The sequence below is a fragment of the Dama dama genome, chromosome 30 (genome assembly GCF_033118175.1).
Source record: "Dama dama isolate Ldn47 chromosome 30, ASM3311817v1, whole genome shotgun sequence".
In the NCBI taxonomy this organism is placed as follows: Eukaryota; Metazoa; Chordata; class Mammalia; order Artiodactyla; family Cervidae; genus Dama; species Dama dama.
In genome coordinates, this window is record NC_083710.1 from 7,311,073 (window position 1) to 7,332,010 (window position 20,938).

Genomic DNA, 20,938 nt, shown 5'->3' on the forward strand with positions numbered 1-20,938 from the left:
AAACTTACACGTTGAGCATAGATACACAAAGGGGAAAGCCAAGATTAAGACCAGGCTAAATGCAGGGTAAGTACACCAAATAAGAAGTATACACAAAGACCAGGACAAAAGGAAATTAAACTTATACAGGTTACACATGATACCTGGTTATTTATAGAAGCAAATTAAAAGTTCTGTGCTGGAGGCAGTTACGATTTAGATCCTCAAGATTCTCACAAATTAAGTTAAATCAAATAAGAGCACTTAATCACAGTCAACGAACACACAAAGAAACAAGGGGTTGTGTGGCGAAATGGTCCTGAAAGAACCCTGGGACTCTACATATTGAGCTACAATTTGTGAGAGGTTTAAGGAAGTAGTGGATGAAATTAAAGAGAGAAACTGAAGATTACCAAAGAGAGTTTAAGAAAATGAAGTATGATGGTTGAAATTAAACATGCATTAACCAGCAAACACATTTCACATACTATCATGTTTATGCTCAAAATCCTTCAACCCAGGCTTCAACAGTACATGAACTGAGAAGTTCCACATGTACAAGCTGGATTTAGAAAAGGCAGAGGAACCAAAGATCAAATTGCAAACATCGGGTGGATCATAGAAAAAGCAAGAGAGTTCCAGAGATACATCTACTTCTGTTTCATTGACTACGCTAAAGCCTTTGACTGTGTGGATCACCACAAACTGTGGAAAATTCTTAAAGAGATGGGAATACCAGACCACCTTGGCTGCCTCCTGAGAACTCTGAAACGACAGTTAGAACCAGACATGGTGTCCCACACTGGGAAAGGAGTACGTCAAGGCTGTATGTTGTCACCCTGCTTATTTAACTTGTATGCAGAGTACATCATGAGAAATGCCGGGCTGGATGAAGCACAGTCTGGAATCAAGATTGCTCGGAGAAATAGCAATAACCTCAGATATGCAGATGACACCACCCTAATGGCAGAAAGCAAAGAGGAACTGAAGAGCCTCTTGATGAAGGTGAAATAGGAGAGTGCAAAAGCTGGCTTAAAACCCAGCATTCACAAAACTTAAGATCATGGCATCCCGTCCCATCACTTCATGGCAAATAGATGGGGAAACAATGAAAACTGTAGCAAGCGTTCTTTTCTTGGGCTCCAAAATCACTGTGGACGATGACTACAGTCACTGTCCACCTGAATATTCATTGGAAGTCAACCTGAATATTCATTAGTGATCAACCCTGAAAATTCATTGGAAGTACTGATGCTGAAGCTGAAGCTCCAGTAGTTTGGCCACCTGATGCCGAGAGCTGACTCACTGGAAAAGACCCCGATGCCGGGAAAGACTGAGGGCAAGAGGAGAAAGAGTTGACAGAGGATGAGATGGCTGGATGGCATCAGTGACTCAACGGACATGAGTTTGAGCAATGTCCAAGAAATAGTGAAGGACAGAGAAGCCTGGTAGGCTTCAGTCCATGGGGTCGCAAAGAGTCCAATACAACTGAGTGACTGAACAATGCCAACAAAACAGCAAACTATACTCTGCTGAAGAAAGAAATGCTGAATTAGACACTAGCTCTAAGGAAACTGTCCAGAATGCAATCCAGAGAGAGACTAAGATTAGCAGTGTATGAGACAGTTAAGAAACGTGGAAGACAGGGTGTTGAAGGCTTTCACCCTGTACAGTGAAACATCTCAAATAGATAGACTCAAAGGAATGAATGAAAGGCAACATTCAAAATGATGGCTGTAAGTTTTCAAGATCAAGTATCTGCACAATAGGAAGCACAATCTATACCAAGCCAGATGAATAAAACGAAATTCACTTGAAGAAAATATTGTAGTGAAAGTTTAGAACACTAAAAGACAAGATCTTCAATGCAGACAGAAAGAGAAGACATGATCGTTGTGACTCAACAATTAAATGCAGATGACTTCCTGTTAGCAAAAATGGGGATGGATAGACACAGATATTCTCAAGTGTTGAGAAAAAGTTCTTTTAAAATGGGATATTCCACATAAGCTGTTTATAGAACAAGGAAAAAAATAAACAGGTTAGCTAATAATAAAGGCGTTTCCTGCAAATATCCCTTTGTTAAAAGACCTTCTAGAGCAGAGATTGGTAGAGTTTCTGATGATCAGATGGTAAATACACGCAGGTCACAGAGTCTCTGTTGCAACTCCACAGCTCTGCTATAGCTTGCAAAAACAGCCATGGGCAGTAGATAAATGAACGCATGTGGCTATGTTCCAGTAAGCCTGTATTCATAAAAATATGTAACTGATCCAAGAATTGTAGTTTGCTCACCCCTGCTCTGAAGGATACATTTCTAGAAGCACAGTTTACTTTTTAAGGAGAAAATTGAGAGACAAGAGGGCATACCTACCATGAAACTAAATGTATAGCAATAAAGTATACAGTAAAACAATGTGTAGTTCCTTTTGCAGAGAATGGGATAGAGCTTAACTACTGGACAAATTGTTTAGTAAATTGAAAGAGATATTTTTTGGAGTTCAGGTATTTATATTCTCTGTATTGTTCAAAGAGGAAGAAGGGAGGTCAAAATATCAATTAACTTGAAACTTTGTTAATTTGTGTAATAAAATTACAAGTATAACCAGTAAAAAAATAGTGTAAGTTCCAAACGGGAAGAGGAAGAATAGATCAAGAAAGATATATGAAGTAAAACAAACACTCCAAAATGTCTAAAAGGAGCATAGATAAAGCAGGACAAATAGAAGAAATAGTGTAAGATATGAAAAACATAAAATAGACTTAAGGGAATACTACTTCATGACGATAAAAGGCTTAATTCACCAGAATGATACAGTTCAAAAACTTGCATGTGCATTATAACATAGTACCAAGGCAGACATGTAAAATATGATAGACTATAGGAATAACTTCACAGATACAACATTGTTTTGGACAACAACAAAGTTCTCTAACTTACAGATGCTGCTGCTGCTGGGTCGCTTCAGTCGTGTCTGACTCTGTGTGACCCCATAGACTTACAGATGACATATACTAGAGATCTGAAATGTGTGCATGCTGAGTCGTTTTAGTTCAGTCTCACTCTCTCTGACCCTATGGACTACAGCCAACCAGGCTCCTCTGTCCTTGGGATTCTCCAGCAAGAATACTGAAGTGGGTTGCCATTTCCTTCTCCAAGAGCGTTGAAATAAATTTTAATAAATTTCTAAATTTCAGCTTTATTCATTGACCACAATAATATGAAATGTGAAATAAAATTTAAAAGGGTGATGTTTTAAAATCACTTAGGAAAAAAATCTAAAACCATATGAAGTAGCTCATTATGTATCAAGGAAGAAATCATAGAAAAAAATAGACCAGAACAGTATTTAAAATAAATCAGAATTTGTGGGGCACAGAAATAGTGGTATAAAGAAATTTATATCCTAGTCTTTGTATTAAATGGAGAGAGTAACATGGAAGCTTACATTACCATATGTAAAATAGATAGCCAATGGGAATTTATTGTGTGTCTCAGGAAACTCAAACAGGGGCTCTGTATCAACCTAGAAGGGTGGTTTGAGGAGGGAGGTTCAAAAGGGAGGGAATATGTGCATACCTATGGCTGATTCTTTTTGAGGTTTGAGAGAAAACAACATTATTCTGTGAAGAAATTATCCTGCAATTAAAAAATAAGTAAATTAAAAAAATAAAATATCAGAAAGGCAAAGTTAATAAACTAAGCATCTGACTTGAGAAATTTATAAACAATTATACAGTCCAGAAAAAAAACAGAAGGAAATGAAGGGAGAAAGATGACTTTAGAGAATTTTTAAAAACCAAAATGTGGTTATTTTGGAAAGAAGTTAAACTTCTGAAGAGATTGATTAAAGAATAAAAAGAGTATTGAGAATATAAGAAGGAATATAACTCTAAATATAAAAGATACTAAAAAGAGAAAGCATAGTATAAGAAATTTGCAGGCCAGAATTGGAAAGATTGATGAGATAGATAAGTTCATAAGAAGATTTTGTTTGAAACTGACTTTAAAGGAGATAGAAACCTTGAATAGGTCTATAAATAATTTAATGACTTCAAATCTGCCAAAAAATTAAATACTTGTCCTAGAAAATTTTATAGTGAGGCTTCTCAGTTTTTATATGATTATTCTAAACTAATAGAGTGTAAAAAAAATTATGACCAAATGTTCAAAAGGATAAATTTTCCATGTCCAAGTTGAGTTTATCTCAGAAATGGAAGTGTGTGTTGTGTTAGAATATTCACATCACTACAGTAATAGTTTTAATACATCGAGAAAACACTTGATAAAATCCAACTCTTTTTCACTTTTTAAAACAAAGAAAATAAACTAGTTGAAACCTCTATCCCTCAATGTGAAATAAAGGACCCTCTTCACCTAATAATGGAAATTTAACTCTTAGCTAATACAGTACAGTATTCAAGAATGAAAAATATAAAAACTGAAAAAGAAGAAGCTAATTACTTCTTATGTCATCTATGAATAATTCAAAAAGGAACCTACAGGAAAATTGTTAAAAAATAGTTTATCAATGAAATAGATAGAATGAACTACATTTTATACATTAGTTACAAAATATTAGAAATCATATTTTTTTAGAAAAACATCACTTATAATGGAATAATAATGGCAACAAAGAGAAGACACAGATAACAAAAGATGCCCAAGACCTGAATGGTGTAAATTCTAAGTTTTTTTCAGTAGACTTTAAAAACACAGTAGCTCAGTTGGTAAAGAATCCGCCTGCAATGCAGGAGACCGCGGTTTGATTGCTGTACCGGAAAGATCTGTTGGGGAAGGGATCGGCTACCCACTCCAGTATTCTTGGGCTTCCCGAAGTAGCTCAGCTGGGAAAGAATCCACCTGCAATGTGGGAGACCTGGGTTCGATCCCTAGGTTGGGAAGGTCCCCTGAAGAAGGGAAAGGCTACCCACTCCAGTATTCTGGCCTGTAGAATTCCATGGGCTGTATAGTCCATGGGGTCACAAAGAGTCAGACATGACTGAGTGACTTTCACCTTCACAGTCTTAAAAGACAACACTGAATGGAGAGCCATATCATGTTCGTAAGTGGAGAGATTAAGTACTAATATAAAGATATCAATTCTGTGTTAATGTACAGAATCAGTAGTTCTGTTCAGAAACGTAAGAAGCGTTTTCAACAGCTTTAATAAGTCTGTTTTGAACTGTAGATGACAGTGCAAGAGCCTGAGAATAGTGAAGTCATTTCTAAAGAAGAAGAAAAAAATCTTTTGTTATCTGTATCTTCTCTTTGTTAATCATTTATTATTCCATTATAAATGATGTCTTTCTAAAAAATTACAATTTCCAATATTTTTAACTAGTGTATAAAATGTAGTTCATTCTATATATTCCATTGATAAAGTCTCTTATTTTTAATAATTTTCCTGTAGGTTCCTTTTTGAATTATTCATAGATAACATAAGAAGCAATTAGCTTCTTCTTTTCTAGCTTTTCCATTTTTCATTCTTGAGTATTGTATTAGCTAAGAGTTAAATTTCCACTATTAGGTGAAGGGGGCTCACCTTAGTACACTAGAATAATTAAGACAGAATGGGTGGCACTACTGGTAAACAACCCACCTGCCTTTGTAGGAGACATAAGAGACGTGGGTTTGATTCTGTGTCAGCAAGATCCTGTGGAGGAGGGCGTGGAAACCCACTCCAGTATTTATGCCTGGAGAATCCCATGCTCAGGGGAGCCTGGCAGGCTACAGTCCTCAGGGTCACAAAGAGTTGGACATGCTGAAGCAACTTAGCGCACACACATGCATGCTATTGGTGCAGACTTGGATACAGTGATCAAATGGACTGAAACAGCTCCAAAACAGCAACACTTAAAATCCAGCTGAGTGGCTTTGTAAGTCAGTGATGGAAAGGATAGGCTATTTGTGAAATCATTATGGGTCAACTCATTTTTCATGTGAAAAAATTAAATTAGAATCATACCTCATTTTACTCACAAATGTGTTCACAAATGTTGATCCCATAACGTAGGTGCTGAAATATGATGCTGAAATATGAACAACATCACTTTCAGGAGAAAACATGGAAGAGTGTTGTCTTTCATGTACAGAAGGATTTCTTAAATAATGTTTTAAAGGTATCAACAATAAAGGTTGATAAAGAGGTTTGTGGCTATAAACCAAAAGTGGTTTTTGGCTACTATATAAATTTGAGAACTTCTGTTTACAAAAAGGCAACATAAATAATGTATAATGATATATAAAATCCAGTATAAAATCCAGTATATTACATGCTGGATATTTATGCTTTAAAAAGCATAAAGTTAAAAAATATAGTATCCAGAATATTTAAAAAGCTGCAAATCATTAAGAAAATGATAATGTAATGAAACAGTGGATAAGAGATATGAAGAGGCTTTTCATTAGAATAGGAAATGCAAATGTTTTGTAAATGGGTGAGAAAATGCTTGAATTAGTAACCATAGATGTACAGGTTAAAAACATGATGTAATAGTATTATATACCTGCTGTATAGGTAAAAGACTGATAGTATTCGTGAGTGTGTTAGCTGTGGTTATATATTGATGGTGGGGGTGCACATTGGCTCAGTCACTTTGAAAGCATTTTGACCTCCTTTAGTAGAAAGACTGAAGATTAACCTCTTCTTTTGTTCATCAGTTGTGCTCCTATCCTAGAAAGCAGTGAATTTCAAACTGTTTTGTCCTCACCCACAATGGAACCTAAAACTCTTATATTTATGTTTTTTTTAGAACAGAGACAAACAATACTTATCCTCAGTCCTTATGTTCTAAAATGTTACGTTCTATAATGAAGGAGTGTGCTCTCACTTAAAGAGTATGTGTCAGCAGTTTCTAAACAAATCTAAGAACCAGCGAGACCTGCCATTTACAAAAAAAAAAAAAAAATAAAGCTGTTACATATATACACAGGGAAATGTACAAGAATGTTTGTAACTGCATGATTCATCATAGCTCAAAATTGGAAACAACCCAAATCCCACTGATAGGAGAGTAAACAATAATACCCAATTTAATTTTAAAAACAGTGACAAGGAAGCACAATTTATACATAAACATATGGATGAATCTTAGAAATATAATGTTGAGTGAAGAAAACAAATCATAGTAGTTTACAATAAAGGATAAGGCAAATATCAAAAAACAAAAAAATGATATAGTAGGCACATCTTATAGAGGATTACAGTGCCCGACTTCTAAATTTTGCGTTCCTACACATACGCACATCTGTTTAATTTTACTGGCTTTGGGTTATTTTGGTTTCTCTGAGGGAATATATGTTGTATAATGCTGCAGTGTATGTTTAAACTACTCGTGGCAAAGTTCTTGTTATTGCATTTAGTTGTAAAGAGAGCATAACTTATAGGAAAACAGTTGTGATCTGGTGTATTTCATTTTCTTCCAGAATACACATACATGCACCCTTACATGTGTGTACATGCATGTGTGCGTGTGTAGTCTCTTAGTCGTGTCCAGCTCTTTGTGACCCCACGGACTGTAGCCCGCCAGGCTCCTTTGTCCATGGGACTCTCCAGGTGAAAATAGCAGAGTGGGTTGCCACGCCCTCCTCCAGGGGATCTGTTTGTTGACATACATGTGTATATACATACATCCCTTAGTATCCCTGTATATTTTTATTGCTGTGTTTTTATAGGTACTCTAGAGTCTTTTGTTGTTGTTAAAAGCACGTGAGCCTTAGGAACGGAGGTGGATTATCAGCTACGCCTTTGACATGAATAGTCCAGATGTGTCTGAAGGCTCACAGCCCTCTGTTGTTTGTTGCCCTAGACTGGGAAGCCCACAGACCTTTCAGCCAAAAGCACACACCAGGTTGTGTCTGCAAGTTCTGCAGGCACGCAGGATTTCTTTTGGTATTACATAGATGAAAGTTGGGGGCAGCACACTTTATTTGCCAACTGACTATATAGCAAACCAGCTAAAGCGTAGGGCAATTTAAAGAAATGGATAGCTAACTATCTTCATGTATGTGCATGTGTGTGCTCAGTCAGTCACGTCTGACTCTGTGACCCCATTGACTGCAGCCTGCCAGGCTCCTCTGTCCATGGGGTTTTTCAGTTAAGGACACTGGAGTGGGCTGACATTTCCTACTCCAGGGATCTTCCTGATCCAGGGATCAAACCCACCTTTCTTGCGTCTCCTGCATTGGCAGGAGGACTCTTTACCACTGTACCACCTGAGAAGCTCTTACCTTCATATATGACTCACCCTCAACTTCCTTTCTGGCTTCAAATTTGGGAATTGAAGAAACGAGTAGGCAATTATATCTAGAATAATGTGGTTTTAGAACCAATCTTTCTGTTTTAGGCTACTTTTACCTCTCAAAATTTAGCATTAAAAAACCCCCCAAATTACCATTTGAACTAAGATAGTATTTTCAGACTAAATACCTATTTCTGTGCTGTCTGTTGGTATTTTTCCAGCTAAAATTCTTCTAATATCAGAATAAGATACTTTTAAAGGAGATAGTATTTTAAATGGAAATCGATAGTGCATTTTCCATAGACCAATATAGCTTTAAGAACTCCTTCAGATCTTATTTCTCAAGGTAAACATTATTTCTATAGATCCTGAGAAGTAATTTTGAATTTTTATTACCCAAAGGAGTACTAAAAAGGTGTGGCAATTATATCTAGTAATAGGTTACCTATTTGATGTTCTCATTGAACTGCATCCAGTCATTAAAGTAGAAAATTCACATCTGGAAATTGTATACTTTAATAAGTTTCAAAAAAAAAAAAAGCTACATGATATTTTTACCTATTACCTGTTCCTCTTACTCATCTCCTTCAAACAAGAAAAAGCTTTGATGCCCGTGTATTTGCCTGTCCCTTTCTCTACCACTATTCAGTTTTCCTTTCCCATCTTCTGTATACTTATGTGGGTGCACATGCACACACACACACAGACATACACACTTGCCTTTAAGAGCACACTTATTTCCTACTTTTGGGTTGCCTTCTCCTTTCCTAGTCTATGTTGATTTTTATAGCAGCTGTCATCCTATATCTGGTTCTCAGCATATGCTACATCAATATGAAGGCACATAGCAGAGAAAACATAAACTGTAAGTAGCTTTCAGGTATTGCTTCTGCCTCTTCGTCCTTTCATTGTAGTGAACAAGAACAGAGTTATTCTGAGCCAGAATAGAGGATGCAGATTCCATTTTGAGGAAACAAGGAATTTGCATATTGAAATATGTATTTTTGGAGCTGGACTTTCATAGCTTACCAATAGTATTTAATGTTAATATATATCATGAACTGTGAAGTTTCTGAGAATTTACCAAAGTTTCATGATTTCTATAATTTCATGAATGTTGGTAGAAGGCAAAAGATCGTGGGGTCAGAAACAAAGAATAGTTTATTATAGCGAAAATAGTAGCCAAAGTAAATAGGTTTGTGGATTTCTGAGTTCAGAATTCCCACAGGCAATGTGAAAAGGGCTGGGTTTAATACCTCCACTCACAGTGCTTTATTGGAGGGAAATCCTGAATTTAGAAAACCCAGTCTTCTTTCAAAATTAAGACTATTTGACCATTGCCCCAGTTTATCATTCTGGACAGGAAACAAATCCATTTGTTTAAGAGGGAAACACTGCCTCTATTTTCTAAGACTGTTCATATCTTTGAAAAGGTAGTTTGGAACAAAAATGCTTCATTAGGGCTGTATCTTACTTAGTTTTACTCTTACTTGAAAATCTTTTGTTGTTTCCTAGTTCCCTTGAAGGAGACTGTAGCTCCTCATCTTCTTCTCGAATATCCTAAACAGTCGGGTCCCTGCATACCTCCTGATCTCATTTAACACCACCATACTGGCCACTTCTCTCTCCAGCCCACCAAAAGCCTTTGCACTTGGCTCTCCCTAGATCATTACCTAGGTAGCTCCTTGACTTTGAGCTTGAATTAAGTCCAAGAGGGAAGCCTTGTCTGACCGACTAAGATAAAATAACTCTCCAGGAATTCTATCACGTCCCTCCTTTTTTTTGTAGTACTGTACTTGTTAAAGATTTTAATTGTTTATAATCTGTCTTTGCCTCCCAACCCAACCTATCACACAGAATGTAAACTTGTTTTAGATCTATTAATATGTATCCCAAGCCTTTAACGCAGTACCACTTACTGTTCGGGCTTCCCAGGTAACACAGTGGTCAAGAATCTGTGTGCAGTGCTGCAGACGCAGGAGACTCGGATTCGATCCCTGGGTCGGGAAGATCCCCTGGAGGAGGGCTGGGCAACCCACTCCAGGATTCTTGCCTGGAGAATCCCATGGTCAGAGGAGCCTGGAGGGCTACCGTCCAGGGGGTCGGAAAGAGTTGGACACGACTAAGCAACCGAGCATGCTCGCATGTGTGCATTTACAACTCAGCCTCTCAGTAAATGTTCTTTGCGTGGATGAGTTAATACTATTCTATTCTTTCTGTTTCTCCTTTTTGCCCTTGCAATTTTCCTTTTAATTGTTATGATCAGTGATACCGAACTTTATTATTTGATTTCTAATGAAGGACTTGCCCTGTATCTTGGGTTAAAAAAAAAGTATTATAGTCAAGATTAAAGCCTCACTAAAAATAACATGGCACATACTTGTTAAAGTGTAATTATACACTTTTCTCCTTAATTCTATTAGTGATAAACTAGCAATTAGATAACCTCTTTGACCTCATTGGCACTGAGAATAGTCTCCACAGGAGATTGCAATGTGATGACATGCTGTTTGTTGGCACTTTGAAAGATCCATGTTTACCTGCTGATTCCTACAAATGCCACAGGAATGGCATTTTTTGATTTGCATAAAGCTTATAAAAGTACGAAAAGAACTAATCGCATTTCTGCTGAGATCTTCTTATGTTTCACTTGTCATGATTGGTTTTGATCAGGTTAGAGGCCCTGACTTTGAAATGCCATGTATTTCTTTAGTCATCCTGATACTTCCATCTGTGAAAGAAATTGTTAAATATAGATTGTCATATAAGGTAACCATTACAATATTTCTGCTCTGTATCATTTTTCATCAGTTATTTTTCCTTTCCTCAGTAAAGGAGGTATGGGAGAGTAATACATTTGCTAGGCACTCTTTGGGAAGTATATATAGGAAAACAGTTTTCATTTGTAAATTAAGTCCTTTTTTATTTTTAGTTTCTGTCTTCCTTCTCTTACTTGATTTCACTAAGATGCAGGTGCTTTAAATGTAACAGTTGTATTTTTAGATACATAACACATTTAACAAGGGTTAATGTGCTAATCTTTTAAAAGACTGTGTTACTAATATAAGAAGTAACCATTACCTAACAGATATTTAACTTTACAGGTGAATAATTTTACATTTTCTTTGTTTAATCATTGTGGTTAAAACTGATCATTTTCCAAAATTTGTTTATGACAGCAAGCAATGAAGGAGAATTTCAAAAAAAGAGAAGAAGAGGAAAAAGAAAAACGTGCCAGGATAGCCAAAGAATTGGCCGAGAAGGAAAGACTTGAACGCCAACAAAAGAAAAAGCGCTTATTAGAGATGAAGACTGGTAAGTACTATCAAATTTGCTATTTATATTGTGTACCAAGCTTAACTGGCAGTTTAATATACTTTTGTGAAAAAGGAAGACGTGTTCACTTATTTGTATAGTTAAACAGTAGAGCAATTCTTTCTTTTATGGGCTTTCCCCACTTCAGATTATTAACAAGTAGTGTTTTCATTCTGACGTTGGTCATGGGTGGTTTTGCTGTAGTTCCATTACATGAGCATTTCTTTGGCTACTACTTAAATAACCAGTCTGCAATAATATATTTCAGTGACTAAATCAACAACTATAGGAAACTGTGAGAAATTCCACAGGACAAGTAACCTATTTTCTTTAACAAAATACTCTTAAAGAAGGGGAAAAATGATGGAGGGGACACTAACTGATTAAGAGACGTATCAACCAGATGTTTTAAACGGAACTCACGTATACTACAGTCCAAACAAATGTAGAAGAAAGTAGTCTGAAAAATTTGAATGCTTTAGTTTTTTCTTGTAGAAATTATTACAGCATTGTTGTGACTATGTTTTAAAGTGTCTTTTAGAGACTCATAGTGAAGTTTTATAGATGAAAAGATGTAGTGTCTTGGATTTCAGTCAAAACAGCCTTGCGTGACTGGAATAGGGATATGTAACATGACACAAAATTGACTACAAATAATACTTAGTAAAGTTGAGTGATGGGTACTTGGAGGGTAGACTGTGTTCACTGTACCATTTTCTCTACTTTGAAATTTTGAAATCCTCTATTTTGAAATTTTCTTTAATAAAAAGTTCTTAGAAAAAATTGAGAAGAAAAAGTACAAAAATTATTGTTTTGCAGAAACATATATGTGTATTTTCTAAATTTAAAAGGTATCACTAGCTTAGAAGCAAAAGAGGTAAAATATAGTTATATTTTTGCCCCCTCAAAATCCTGGCTCTTCCACTGCCACCAAGGACTGTAGAAGCCTAATTAAAATCTATCAGCCTCTACATGTAAGTCCATGGCTGATTCATGTCAATGTATGACAAAACCCACTGAAATGTTGTGAAGTAATTAACCTCCAACTAATAAAAATAAATAAATAGATAAAATAAAATAAAATAAAATCTATCAGCCTCACTGCCAAATTACCATAGTTTACAACTTAGGGCTGCAAATTCACCTGAAGTTTCCCTGGGGGTAAAAAAACCAAGATGCCTTTTTTCCTTCTTCACTTCCATTTTTACAGACATATTTTATCTTCAATAAAACAAGCTGAGTACTCTAATGTATTGCACATGTTTTTTCCAGGGGTTAAAAAATCGTCCAAACACAATTTCTTTTTTATAAGAGTACACTTGAAATTCATAAAGTGTTCTCAGAAATATCTTCAAGTGTTAACACAATGTAGATGAGGACAATTTAGCATTGACTTTTAAAAGATGCTTCTGGAAACCTTTTAAAATAATATATTACTATCTAGTTTACCAGACATTCAGGTGTTTGAACATTATTAGTTAGTTCATTGAGTTTTGGTTAACAAGTCATCTACAGGAGTTGCTTGATGGCAGATTGTGTATTGTGTGGGTATTTTACCTAAGGGTCTGTCATATAAAGCCTCTTAGCAATCAACCTGGAAAGTTGAAATCTGACAGGAAGCAAAAATTTTAATGAAACTTGGTATCCAATGTAATCTTAATAACATTTTCATTTAAATTTCTTTTTCTTCTGAAGGAAGCTTCCATTTTTAAAGAAAACTATGTTTATTTTATTTTCCAATTTGAAAATAGTATTTTCATGTTGTAGAAGATAAATGGGTAGCCATTCCCTTCTCCAGGGGATCTTCCTGACCCAGGGATCAAACCTGGGTCTCCTGAATTGCAGGCAGATTCTTTACTTTATGAGCCACCAGAGAAGCCCTAAGTTTATTTTATTTTCCAATTCGAAAATAGTAATTTCATGTTATAGAAGACACCTAAAAAGTATTTGAATCAAAAGACTATAATCCAAAGAATCACTGTTGATATCTTGACCCGTTTTTCTTTCCATTTTAAAAGCTTCTGTCTTAACAGTAGTTACATGATTCTAGCCAACAGACAGTTTAGTGTCCCACATTATCTTCCTGAATTTCCAGAATGTTTCACTTTATGTAAATTGTGATTTTTAATTTGTAATTTTTAATATCTATGTTATTACATCCATTGGATGTATCATGTCTAATTTAACTTGCAATAAATTTTACGTTCGTCAGTATGAGGTCATAGAGCAATATTTATTTTCAGCTTTTCTGTGTGATAGTTATTTATGCATACCTAATGCATAAGCGACTTCACTTTCACTTTTCACTTTCATGCACTGGAGAAGGAAATGGCAACCCACTCCAGTGTTCTTGCCTGGAGAATCCCGGGGACGGCGGAGCCTGGCGGGCAGCAGTTTATGGGTCGCGCAGAGTCGGACATGACTGAAGCGACTTAGCAGCAGCAGCAGCAGCAGCAATGCATAAGTAATTGAAAAGTATTTGTAATTATTAGAATATGGAAGAAAAAAGGTTAAATAGTTTTAAGACTCTTGGTGCGTGCCACCAAACTGATTTCCAGAAATATTTTTCTACTTTTCACCAACTTTTAATATTTAGTTTATGAATGTGCCTTGGTTTGATATTTCTCATTTTGTAAGGTTTTTGTTAACTTAATAGATTAAAAAGTTGTATTTTATTATCTCAGCTTGCATTTCTGTGAATACTACTGAAACTGGACTTTTTTCCAAATGTCTCCAGTGCATTTATATTTCTTCCTTTGTGAGTGGCGTTGTCTTATTTTTCTCATAGATTTATGTATTCATTATGTATCAGTATTTGCATTTAAAATTTTTTTTGTTTTTTTTTAAACATAACCATGTATTACTGTATCAAGTGGTAAAGTTCAACAATGCAAAACCAGAATTACTTTTGCACCAACCTAATAATTTTACATATGGTATTGCATATGTTTCAGTGCTACTCTCTCAGTTGTTCCAGCCCTCTCCTTTCCCCTCTGTGTCCATAAGTCTCTGGCTGCGTCTCCATGTGCCTTGCAGATAGGTTCATCAGTACCATCTTTCTAGATTCCATATATAAATTGCTTCCTTTTTATGTAATATTTTATTATAATCTTTGCTTTTGTGATTTTTTTCTATCATATTTAAGTTTAGAAAATCATTCCTTTGATAATTTCTTATTCCACTTCAATTTTATTAGTTTAAGTTGTTTGTAATACTATTTTCTCCATTTATTTGTAATTCTTTCTCATTCATATATTTGACATATAATTTTTAATATGCTGGAATCTGTTTCTGAATTCTGTTCTATTTTTAACCATCATTTATGGCTAATAGTTTGTCTATATTGTGTTAAGGTTGTTACTTTCCTATTCTTAATTATTAAAATAAATTGAATATTTTTTATTTTAAAATAAATTTAAGAAAAGTTTTCTGTTCCTTTGCTAATTTAGCTCATCTTCTTTGACCTACTGGATTATTTTATAGAACATTTTCCATACTATCCTTCCCCCAACATCATCTGAAAATTATCATCATGGATGATCAAATAAATGTCAGGCTTTCACTTGATAGGAGTTTCCAAAACCTCTATATGCTGAGGTCCATTTGTGCCATACATTCCGTCATTTTTCAGAAGAGTATTCTTCAAAGGATATTCTGGCTGACATTGACTTACGTAAACAATATTAAATAAATACTTTAATACGTCTTAAAAAATACTATGTATTATCTGTGACTATTTTAAAAGGTTTAATCAAAGCCATTTGATAAAAGACGATACAACTTTTGATACAACAGAAAGCTTTGATGTAGTTCTTTTGAAAACATATGAAAATTTTGGAAACCAAGTTTTAATTTTTTTCTTATAGACTATAGAATTTTAAAGAATCTAGAATCTAGGGCTGTATCCCAAATTTTATAATACATAAACATATAATTTTCTCACCAAAGTAAAAGACCTCTTCTGAAATCCCAATAAATAATGATTATTCTGAACAGTCTTTAATTTTCCTTTAAACATACCATGATTATTAGCATAGAAAGACAAGGTATTCAGTCTCAATATTATTGTAGCTATTATAACCAAGTAAGTCATATAAGTATCAAATATATTATTACTTATTTATTGATACCTTTCTTCATATTTAAAAATAGTACAAATATGAAGTAACCCTTTTTCTTTCCATATTAGATGTAGGACATGCTTTTTGTCATTAAATATTACATTGTTATGAGAAATATAAGTGCTGTGGTTTTCCATTATTATTTTATTGGTATAGAAAAAATTAGTAGCTATGCCACTTTTGTTTCTTTTATTCAGCCACAGTTTTTTCTCCCCCCCTCAATGTACTAAAATTGCAGTGATAAATAAGGACAAATAAGATTTCTGTTGTAATGAAGTTAAAATCCTAATGAGTGGGTCATTATCTTATTATCTTATATGTGTAAGTATCTTATACATAACCACATACATAAGATAATTTCAGATTATAAAAAGTTATGTGAAGTAAAGTAAGACAAGATAATGAGATAGAAATGGAGACTGGCTGTGTTGGTGAGTGCACGTGATGAAGTTTGGTCCCCAGAACTCAGAAAGGAGAATATTAAGATAGCGGACTTATTAATTTAAAATATTGGTTATAAAACTCCTTTTAAACTGTTAGGATAACTAGGCTCATGTGATTTACTGTCCCATATATGCTAATATTGTGAGCTTTTTAAACATCTTATTGTGAAGATCAGCTAAAATTTCATGTATTTCTGGGTGTTATTATTTTCATATAGAACACACTGTTACTGTAATTTTTGTAGGCGTTGTCAGCCTGACTTTCCTTTTATCTACAGGAGATAGAAGGGCCAGTTGTTTAATTTACAGTGGCGTTTTGTCACCTCTCTGGATTGGGAACTGTTTGTTTTGTTTTGTTTCTGTGTGTAGAACACATACCCCTGAGTGACAGAGGGGAGAAAAGTCTCCAACCCAGCCCTGCCCTAAACACACAGGGAGCTTCCTTCCATCTATTTTTATCACTGTAGTATTTTCATCATGCAAATAAGAACTATATTTTCACAGATGTACAAATTCTTGCATCACCACCTGATGTAGTGGAGTAAATTTAATTCCTGCTCTTTCTTATCCATCGTAAATCACTACTTGCCCTTGGCAAGAGAGCAAACAACAACTATTTTCAGGTCTACTATTTATTATCACTATCATTTCAGAATGTTATTTTTGTTAGTAGAATGAAAATAAACATTGAATAGTGGGCTAAGTTTTACTGAGAAGAAAAATGAAGCGTTAAAAATCCTTTTGAGCAGCAAAATTAAGTAGCACAGCATCTCCTGTTATCATGTGATGGGATTAAAAGGTCATTTGGCTCATTTTTGTTCTCTTTGAAAATGATGAGCCTGGAGGTCTCTTAAATATTCACATATGCAGTTGTGGTTATTTCTGTTGAATGGTTTGATAGTACATAAAACAAACAAACAACTGCATTTTCAAGATGTCTTAACTGGTTGAATTTTGAATACATTTTCTGAGGTTGATGTTTAAATTTGAGTTATTTTAATTTGCAAGATACTGAAAGTATTAAATATCTGATGTAGAAATTTGTAAGTATAGACACTAAAATTTATTTAAAGTGCATACCTATCCTTATATGTGATCATTTCTAGTGAGACAGTTACTGAATTTATGTGATTATGTATGACTTTTTCAAAACTGCACTTTGTTTTCTTAATCATGGAAAAGAATAGGGTGTTTGATAATAGAATTCAAGTATTATGCTTTAAGACTTCCCAAGTATGTAAGTTGATTCACTTAATTTTTAAATTGTGCATCGGAATGGTCTTGAAATGGACCCAGTATTATATAATTATGTTTTGTGGAGGAAGTAAATAAGAGCTTATTTAATGGAGCAATAAAAACTATATGAGCAGGCTTCTATATTTTAGTCTTTAGGTTGCAATTTGTTTATTATTTATTAGACTTAAATGTCTCATTTGGTACAACTTCAGTCTATTAAATAAAGAGATAATTAGCTTTTAGAAATCTGTTGTTTACCCACATGGCCAAAACTGCTCCTTTGTTTTCTATTTTGCAATTTGGAATAACTCAGCAATTAGGCTTCCATTTTAGAGGAAATGCATATTACAGAGATACTGCTTGGGAACGTCTCTGCCAGTCTCACCAGAGACGCAGTTAATGTGTGTGCTCGCTTTCAAAGGCTTGACATTTACCTTTTCCTCTACATATATATAAAGCTTAGATTGTTTTCCGTAATTGCATATAGCCTAGTTTTACAGGCTTTCTGTTTTATGGTGCTTTCAGTTCTGACTCTTGATGATGCATAAGAGACAGTAATTTTAATTATTTCTCTACTTAGAAGAATATAATAAATTGGCATTGCTTTTTTTCTTACCTTCAGCATTTATGAAATAATAATGATACTAGTAATAAAAGCAATAACACCCAATATTACTGTTATTATTACTACTACCACCACCATTTTATAGATCACATATTGTTTTCCAGGCTCCAGTGTGTTCATTACTGCATGTAATAGTTGCAGTGATATTAGGAGACTATTTTTATCAAACAGGCAATTAATTCCTTTTGTACACAGTCACGCATTTAGCAAGTGAATACTCATGTTTTCTCATCAGGGGTCATATTTCTATATTTATTTCTTTAACTTTTTAAATTGACCTATAGTTGATTTACAGTACTGTATTATTTCAGGTGTACAGCTTTAGATTATTTTACATTACAGGTTACTACCCTTTTAGATATGCTGATTCGATCCCTGGGTCAGGAAGATGCCCTGGAGGAGGAAATGGCAACCCTCTCCAGTATTCCTGGCTGGAGAATCCCATGGGCAGAGTAGCCTGGTGGGCTACAGTCCATGGGGTTGCAAAGAGTCAGACATGACTGGGTGACTCAGCATGCACACATAGGTTATTACAGGATGTTGAATATAGTTCCTTGTGCTATACAGTAGATCCTTGTTGTTCATTTTATATATGGTAGTGTGTATCTGTTAATTCCATCTCCTAACTCATTCCTCCCCTTCTCCTGTCCTCTTTGCTAATGATGCTTGTTCTCTTTGTCTGTGAGTCTGTTTCTGTGTTGTGAATAAGGAGATTTGTATTATTTCTTTAGACTTCACAGATAAGTAATATCATACAGTAATTGTCTCTCTCCATCTAACTTATTTCATTTAGTATGGTGTAAGGTTGATAACCCAAAGGTTGTATTTTTTTTATTCCTTTACTGGTGACGACTTAACCATTATACAGAAAAATGGGACCAAAACAACCTTAGTAATTGGTGACAGGCACTGGATTATACCTATGTGGAGAATTGTCCTCTCTGAAAACCTTTGAGAGCAGCTACTGTCTCTTCGGACTCTTTTGGTGACCATGATGGCTACTCCATTTCTTCTAAGGGGTTCCTGCCCACAATAGTAGATGTAATGGTCATCTGAGTTAAATTCACCCATTTCAGTCCATTTTAGTTCGCTGATTCCTAGAATTTTGACCTTCACTCTTGCCATCTCCTCTGTGACCACTTTCAATTTGCCTTGATTCATGGACCTAACATTCCAGGTTCCTATACAATATTGCTCTTTACAGCATCAGACCTTGCCTCTATCACCAGTCCCATCCACAACTGGGTATTGTTTTTGCTTTGGCTCCATCCCTTCATCCTTTCTGGAGTTATTTCTCCACTGATCTCCAGTAGCATATTGGGCACCTTCCTACCTGGGGAGTTCATCTTCCAGTGTGCTATCATTTTGCCTTTTCATACTGTTCACAGGGTTCTCAAGGCAAGAATACTGAAGTGGTTTGCCATTCCCTTCTCCAGTGGACCACATTCTGTCAGACCTCTCCACCATGACCCGCCGTCTTGGGTGGCCCCACGTGGCATGGCTTAGTTTCATTGAGTTAGACAAGGCTGTGGTCCTGTGATCAGACTGGCTAGTTTTCTGTGATTATGGTTTCTGTGTGTCTGCCCTCTGATGCCCTCTCACAACACCTACCGTCTTACTTTGGTTTCTCTTACCTTGGACGTGGGGTCTCTCTTCACGGCTGCTCCAGCAAAGCGCAGCCGCTGCTCCTTACCTTGGACGGGGGGTATCTCCTCACGGCCGCCCCTCCTGACCTTGAACGTGGAGTAGCTCCTCTCGGCCCTCCTGTGCCCGCACAGCAGCTGCTCCTCGGACGTGGGGTTGCTCCTCTCAGCAACTGCCCCTGACCTCGGACGTGGGGCAAGTCGAACAGTTCTATGAAAACCAACAAGACCTTTTAGAACTAACACCCAAAAAAGATGGCCTTTTCATTATAGGGGACTGGAATGCAAAAGTAGGAAGTCAAGAAACACCTGAGGTAACAGACGAATTTGGCCTTGGAGTACAGAATGAGGCAGGGCAAAGGCTCATAGAGGTTTGCCAAAAGAACGCTCTGGTCATAGCAAACACCCTCTTCCAACAACACAAGAGAAGACTATACATGAACATCACCAGATGGTCAATGCCGAAATCAGATAGCTCTATACAGTCAGCAAAAACAAGACCGGGAGCTGACTGTGGCTCAGACCATGAACTCCTTATTGCCAAATTCAAACTTAAATTGAAGAAAGTAAGGAAAACCACTAGACCACTCAGGTATGACCTAAATAAAATCCCTTATGATTATACAGTGGAAGTGAGAAATAGATTTAAGGAACTACATCTGATAGACACAGTGCCTGATGAACTATGGACAGAGGTTCATGACATTGTCCAGGAGACAGGGATCAAGACCATCCCCATGGAAAAGAAATGCAAAAAAGCAAAATGGTTGTCTGAGGAGGCCTTACAAATAGCTGTGAAAAGCAGAGAAGCGAAAAGCAAAGGAGAAAAGGAAAGATATTCCCATTTGAATGCAGAGTTCCAAGGAATAGCAAGGAGAGATAAGAAAGCCTTCCTCAGTGATCAGTGCAAGGAAATATGATCCATATGACCCAGCAATCCCACTCCTGGGCATACACACCGAGGAAACCAGATCTGAAAGAAACACATGTACCCCAATGTTGATTGCAGCATGGTTTATAATAGGACATGGAAGCAACCTAGATGCCCATCAGCAGACAAATGGATAAGAAAGCTATGGTACATATACACCATGGAATATTACTCACCCATTAAAAAGAATGCATTTGAATCAGTTCTAATGAAATGGATGAAACTGGAGCCCATTATACAGAGTGAAGTAAGCCAGAAAGATAAAGACCAATACAGTATACTAACGCATATATATGGAATTTAAAAAGATGGTAACAATAACCCTATATGCAGGACAGAAAAAGAGACACAGATGTATAGAACAGACTTTTGGACTCTGTGGGAGAAGGTGAGGGTGGGAT

General features: G+C 35.8%; 1 protein-coding gene across 3 annotated transcripts in view; it reads left to right on the forward strand.

The window, feature by feature from the left end:
- DIAPH3 (diaphanous related formin 3) overlaps positions 1-20,938 on the forward strand; it is a 535,934-nt gene that overhangs the window by 351,797 nt on the left and 163,199 nt on the right. For all 3 annotated transcript variants that reach the window (XM_061133813.1, XM_061133815.1, XM_061133814.1), the window contains one exon: positions 11,403-11,538. In XM_061133813.1, coding sequence (XP_060989796.1) covers positions 11,403-11,538 — 136 coding nt within the window. The remainder of the gene's footprint in view (positions 1-11,402; positions 11,539-20,938) is intronic.